Here is a 7,310-nt window from a genome sequence, read left to right on the forward strand (position 1 = left end):
GTGCCTTTTTTAGTAAAGAAAAAAGGTATTCTGTGTAATTGAGCTGTCTTTAGGGAGAGTTAAGCCTCTCAGAAATCTAGACATATAATTTTCAGTTTCAAATACAAGGTTTCTGTTGTGCTTACCTTTACATTACTTAATTCATTTTTAAGACTTCAAAAATAAATAAATGAACGTATAAGAAAGATCTATGTTACAAAATATGAAGAACAGATCCGGAGCTTAGAACTCATTTAAAATTTGAAAACAAAATGATAATTATATATCTTTCACATGGTAGTAATAAATGATTGTAAAGTGTAATAGCAAATTGCTAATCACTCCCCCTTAGGAGGGTTGAGTACATCAGAAATCAAATAGTAAAGTGAAGAGGAGGGTTAAAGAAAAAGGTAGGAAGAAGTCATTTGAACCTTTCGAATGAATCAACAGATTTCAGGGCTGCTTACCAACGAATATGAGAAGTCCAGTAAATCCAATCTTTCTCACATGCATAAATGTTTTGGAATGTATCAAACCAGTACATTATAACAACAACAAAAACTAGAAATTCACACTAATTACGGATAAATGCAACTGTGGCAACCCGTGATCCTACAGAACCACCAAACTCGAAAGTTGGATAGGTGCGAACATGACTAAAATACTGAAATGGAGGCACCACCTTGCTCGCTTCCTGGTCCTTGTTGGATTCTTCAGCTTCCTGGGAGATACCGATGCTTCTTTTGTTGAAACTTTCAACTTCTTCTACCAATTCATCTTTTGTGTTGTTGCAGGACGTGATCACCTACAAGCACCACCAAAGTGTAAGAAACAGTGGAAAATCTTTGATGAGAAATGACTTTGGCTCCAAACATTAGGATGATAAAATTAACATACTTCCTGCTTCCTTTTATAAGAAAAAAGATCCTCTTGGAGTATCTATCTACATCTATAAATTAATAGCCACACAAGAAACACTAACAAGGGGGTAGAAATTCAGTCACAATTGTTAAGATAAAGTAAATATGTTACCAATAATCCTCCTTTAGCAACTAATCTTGAAACCGAGTCCCAATACATCATCCTGAAGATGTAAAATGATACAAAATCCATTAGTCCTCAGATGTGATTAAAATTGTTAAATCATTTATAATTGAGGCCTGAAATCCCTCAAGTGTTTGATATGAATACTTTCTTTTAAGATCAAAATAATAAGAGGTAGTAATAGAGCCAAATGTTATGAAATGCTCAAAAGTCCTAAGCAAATGCCAGGATTTTCTGAGATGTGGACCAATCAATTGCAACATGCAGCAGCACGACTCAAATGGCTTCTATACATGTTTCTGCATTGGATGATGATATTGAAACCGTTACCTTTTAATAGGCCCATCTGGATGCAGTCCAATGGCATCTAAAGTTCCTTTATCCATCACAAGTTGAAACTGTCGGCCCAGCTTCGTGTCAAGAACATCATCAACCTTAAACAAATGAAACCATTGACGCAATTAAACCAAAAGAACACAAATAAACAAGATAAGATCCTTGGAAAAAATAAAGAAATAAACAAGATATGATAATAGGTATATCATAAACATACAAACATGAAAATTTAAATTATAGAACATAACTGTTTATGCAGAGTCTGTCGATACACAGGTTCAAACAATTGGAAGGGGAAAAGCAACCAACAAATAATCAATTGATGCAGATTTCTATGAGTATGGTCACTGATACACATTGGTGCCAAATAATAATAATAATAATAATAATGAATTATTTGAGATGTATTTAAACATTTCTACACCTTTAGACATCAGTTAAGAAAAGGACACAAAAGAGTGAAAATTTTGAGAGTTTGATTCAAACTTTAAGAAACTGAAAAGAGATTTGATACTGTTTCCCATACTAAATTAGAATCCAAGTGTGCATCTAAGACAATTCTAGAGAAAACGATATTACTAAAGACAGTGATAAGTTAATACTTCAAACATAATTTGTAGAAAATATATTGAAATTTATGTGTTTACTTACAATAGACTGAAGAACAAGAAGCTATGAAAATCGGTTATGGAATTCTTGAATAAGAGATTCTAATTCACTAGGCCTTCTCTTTAATCACATTCCCAGTATCCTATTCAGGATAAAGCTATGCATAATTTATTTACCAATATACCCTGATAAAAATAAAAAGGGGAAAATCTCAACACAATATATCACGTCTATAAAATGTAAACTCATTAAAGTTAGAACAAGTGATTATCAAATAAAGTTTTTTGAAAGCCATTGCCTCTATTAAATTAGCAAATAATGTTTAGCAGACAAAAATTAGTTTTGATGTAGAAAATTAACAAATTGTTTCCGAAGTTTTTGAAAAACAAGCAATAGTTTCTTCCTCCATTTTCTTAAACAAATCTAAATAGCCATAAATATGCATAACTACTTACATTCCAACAAACATGTGCATACATTTAAACAATGATGATATAGACACATGCATAAACACACACAAAGAAAGCATATTTAGATACAATGGCTATACATACACATAACGACATAAACTTTAGTAATAATAAATTTCACTAAAAACTTGGTGCATTTGTAATTTATAGACTATGTTTTGGACTATGAGTATGCTAGCAATTATATTTGTGATGAATCAGCTTCTTAGCCCCACAGCTGTTGGTTTAACCATTGGGCAATGGTATCAACCCTCAATAACTATTACCAATCATACTTAAATCAGTAATCAATTTCTTTAACAAAAAACAAAAGCCAGCATGAACCATTGGCACTCTAGTCACCAAATTACAGTCTACATAATCTTTGTCTCCAAAAGACAAGACCTTTGACAGATCTAACAAGGTCTATATGATGTCAGTTTTCCATTTTCCTCATGATTAAAAATCCAATAAATACTAAGAGCAGATCCACAGAATACATAAACTTCACATTAAAAACTTGCCAAAGAATGGATCATATTACTAAGCAGATCCACAAAATAATAAACTTCACAGTAAAAACATGTCAAGGAACAAGTCATATTACTTCCAGCAGAAAAGATTGAAATGCACACACAACTACATCATGGCATAGATATATATCATTCTAGAAAGAAAGACAAAAGCTTATAATTGCATAATTTTCTAGGAGTATGATCATACCAAGAAATTAATATTAACAAATCCATCACGCTGAGCAAGCCTTCGAGCAAGGTCAATTGCTCCATCACTATAGTCAGTTCCTGTTAGATCCGAAAACCTGAACCAAACCAGCAGTTTTACTTAAAATGAGGTAGTTACAAATATCTTGAAACCAAAGGGAAGCTTATACCACAAGAGAATTTTGTTCTGAAAATACTAAAGCCATAAACTCTGAAAACATGAAATGAGTGGAGAGAAACTAGCATTTTCCTACACATAGTAATACAATGTGATAGTGTTCCATTGCATCCAAAAGAGATGGAGGGAAAAAAGAAGAGCTCATTCATTTTTAATGCTATAAATCATCTTTCAATAATTGGGTTGAATCATTTTACCATTCTGAATTAGAATAAAGAGGAATCTCAAGTAAATATCATGGAATAAAGTTCATACATCTCAATTAAAAAAGAATTAATAGAAAAATAAAGAACCAGAATTGATAGATATATTTCTTGAAATAAACAAAAGACGAAACATAAATCATGGATCAACTAAGCCCTCTAGCGGACACTTTTCTAAGAAATCACTTTCTGAATACTCTCTTAAGACAATGGGCTATTTGCAAAAATTAAAATAAAAAGTATACCCAAAGCAAAAGCGTGCTTACAAGAGAAAGGAATATGATTAAACAGCCATTTCAAAAAAATTGACATTCAACATCTCAAGCATTAATTTATAATTATAAAAAACTACAATATCAAGGACATCAATGGAACAGTTCGCTTCTTGAAAGAGCTATGGAAGCCTATTTTTATTGATAGGAGCCAAAAGAACGGTACCAAAACTCCATGTTATCCGAGAAACTTTGCAAAACTCCCTGAGAAACCTCTTACTCTAAAAAATCACAAAATCAATCCATGGCCTTCATAACACTTAATCTGAGTACTTATAAGCTAATCTAACAAGGACCCGTAGCCAGCCAACCATTGAAAATATAAGTATTTGAGAACTTCACTTAAAAACATTACATCTCAGCCACTAAAGACTTGACAACTTAGCAACCATCATCCAAATTAGTTTTTCTTGTGCAAAAATATTTTTGGGGAATTACCCCATATACTATTTTTTTAATTTTTTTTTTCAAATTTACGGTTTGGGTTTCTAAAGTGGTTGCAGCGCTTCACTTATAAGTATTTGAGAACTTCACTTAAAAACATTACATCTCAGCCACTAAAGTGGTTGCAGCGCTAATTGCAATAGGGGTTTCTATGTAAAATTATGTAAAAATACAAAAAAAAAAAAAAAAAAAAAAAAAAAAAAAAACTGTTTTGAATTATAAAAATGAAAAAGGCCCAATATTTTTAGGCTAATTTAAAGCCTAACAGACATTTGGCACTCATAACTTAATGCTAACGCAATACAGCCAAGGTTATTATAAGGTGAATGGAATTATCAGAGCTCTTTTGTTTTTCTTTTCTTTCTGTTCCCTAAAAATAAAAATAACAACCTAGAATCAAGATGCATTCATATTTGGTTTGTAATGAAAATGAACTTTCTTGTTATAATAGTTCTTACAATTTCTATTGTCCATTTCTATCTTTTCCATTGAAAGACGCAGCACTAATTGACAAAGCCATGCACATGGAATATATTAGCCCTAATCATAAAAATTAAATAAGAAAAAAAAGTTTGCATGTACGATTTTAGCTCGTGCATCTTTCTCCACTACCTCAACCAAAACATGTGATGTTATACTATTAACATATTATTGTCCCGCATAAAAAACTAGCAGAGTGATTCACCTTTCGGCATATACAAGATTCTCTAAACACAGTTATATTTAAGACCAACAGCTGAGTTTTTTCAAACAAAAAGTTCCTAACTTTCCATCTCATACTTATCTGCTTGTCAGGCAAGAGATAAAAACCAATAAAATTCCACCATATGGTAAAGCTTACCCTTGCTTGGCTAGTTCTTGAAGTAGCAAACCATTTCCAGTCCCAATGTCCAAGACACTCCAAGAAGTAAGATATTTATCACCATATTCAACAGAATCAGATGTTTCATCAACGTGATTTGGATGGTGACCTTTAGAAATATCAATGCATAAGCTTTTGGTCCAAGAAGAAACAACTTCCATGACATCAGTTCCGAACCTATAGAAACAGATAGCAAGAAAATAGATGTATTCTAAGTCTCTAGCACAATTTGTGAGGACAAATAACAAAGGTTTTAAGAGCAAGGAGCCAGAAGATTCCCACAGATGTGTAGGCCCGGGTGCATTCCACACTCAACTGTTATATATCAGCTCAACAAATCAAACAATTAAGCCTCATTTCAATTAAAATGGTGATTCTTACAAACTCTAATTAGTAATATACAAAAGTGAACGCAATTCATCAGGTAATATACAAAAGTGAACGCAATTCATCAGGTAATATACAAAAGTGAATGCCATTCATCGGATTACAGGGAAGAAGAAGAAGACGGTAGATGCTTGCATGAGACATTGCTGATAATTCATAGTAAAAAAAATAAGCCTATCCAACTTTCGGGAATAAAGAACTTAGAAGTAAAAGCAGTGGTAAAGTATATTGTACCAAACTTCACCGGAATGGCCATGTTCGCGGAAATTAGTCAACTCATCGGCATATGCGGAATCCCAATAACTCTGAAGACCTAACATTGATGCCTCTGCTTCAGAATCTGGTTCATCCTTGTCAGAACTGTACACATAATAAAACACCAAATTCTAAAACCAGTTGCCTAAGCTACGTCTATTCAAACAATCTAGAATAACCAAAGCATAATCAGATGCCTATTCATACATGGAGAAAGTTCCAATTATACATATATTTCAATGAATTCACTAACAAAGTAATACATAATTCCAACACACAGCCAATCCATGTTTGCAACCCTAACTTGTATTCAATAATCCTAGTTGTTTCCCAAGACACCTTCATAGCAACATTTTCTCCAGAGTCAAACCGAAAAACAAAATGAAAGAAAAACCTGTAATCAGAGGCGGCGCGGAAGTTGCCGACTGAAAGGGCTTCGGCGGCGTCGGCGTGGCGCTGGTCGTCATCGAGCGTGCTACCGTACTCGCTCTTGATGGACCAAGAGTCGGCGGCGATGGAGCGGTCGTCGTCGGAAACGAGATCGGCGGCGGGAGGAGTAGCTCGGGTCTGGTGAGAAAGGTCAGAATCCTCCGGCGGCTGCAATCGGATCCCAGCCATTTTTGTTTTATTGGGAGAATAGTGTTTGAGATTGTTTAAGGAAGGAATACGACTTGGACAACGACTATCTACAACTACAACTACGACTACGTCTTCGCCCACAAGAGAAAGAGATTCCAGAGACCGTGGGTTGGGTTGGGTGGGCCGTTTCCGGGTCAGCCGTTGTGTCTGTGGATTTCTTTTCAATTATTTTATTTTTTTACTGCTGTGATCGACAGTAATTGATGGATGAGGGCCGATGCAGTTTTGTTTTTTTTTCTAATGAAACAGTGTAATAAATTGTTTAAATTAAGAAATTTTTACACCAAAAATATAAAATGTACATTTTATTACTAAAATATCACCACATGGTTAAGCTTACATTTTTACTCTTCAATTTTATTTTATTACAATTTTACCACTTACACACTCTATCAATCAACCATACATCATTTTCCTCTCTTTTTCTCTTCTTTCTTTTTTTGTTTTTTTAGTTTTAAATTCTATTACATTTTTTGTTGTTTTTTTTTTGTTTGTTTTGATCTGCAAATGTGGTTTTGTTTTTCATTTCATTTTTTTATTTAATCAATTTTTATTTTCTTTTATAGTTTTTTTATAGTTTCAACACATTTTTTATGTGTGTTTGTATTGAAATAGTTTTTAAATAGTTGATTTTGTATCCATTTATATATCATCAATGGGTAAAAATTAGAACTATCATGAATGTTAATATTGAAGGACAATAATTCGGTTGGTCTACTACTTTCTTTTATTTTATGTTTTTATTTTGTTTCTATATGATTTGTTGTTTATATTATGTTTGGTTTTATATCTATGTTTTTATTATTTTTTTTCCTATGTGTTGTTTTGTTTATAGTTATTTTGTAGTTATATTAGAGTTTTGCAACTTTCGTATGCCCATTTATTATATTTACTTTCTTTGAAAAATGCAGGATTGGGTAAATAAATTCAG

The 7,310-nt window shown here is 32.8% G+C and overlaps 1 protein-coding gene across 1 annotated transcript; it reads right to left on the reverse strand.

Moving 5' to 3' along the window:
• Positions 1-239: 239 nt before the first annotated feature.
• Positions 240-6,597, reverse strand: LOC115709959 (uncharacterized). The gene is made up of 7 exons (XM_030638235.2): positions 6,135-6,597; positions 5,720-5,845; positions 5,078-5,275; positions 3,141-3,237; positions 1,354-1,457; positions 1,012-1,063; positions 240-784 (listed from the first exon to the last, which is right to left on the reverse strand). The coding sequence occupies exons 1-7, from the start codon at positions 6,356-6,358 to the stop codon at positions 554-556; spliced, it is 1,032 nt and encodes a 343-aa protein (XP_030494095.1). The 5' UTR covers positions 6,359-6,597; the 3' UTR covers positions 240-553.
• Positions 6,598-7,310: the final 713 nt, after the last annotated feature.

Source organism: Cannabis sativa, chromosome 9 (genome assembly GCF_029168945.1).
Source record: "Cannabis sativa cultivar Pink pepper isolate KNU-18-1 chromosome 9, ASM2916894v1, whole genome shotgun sequence".
Lineage (NCBI taxonomy): Eukaryota > Viridiplantae > Streptophyta > Magnoliopsida > Rosales > Cannabaceae > Cannabis > Cannabis sativa.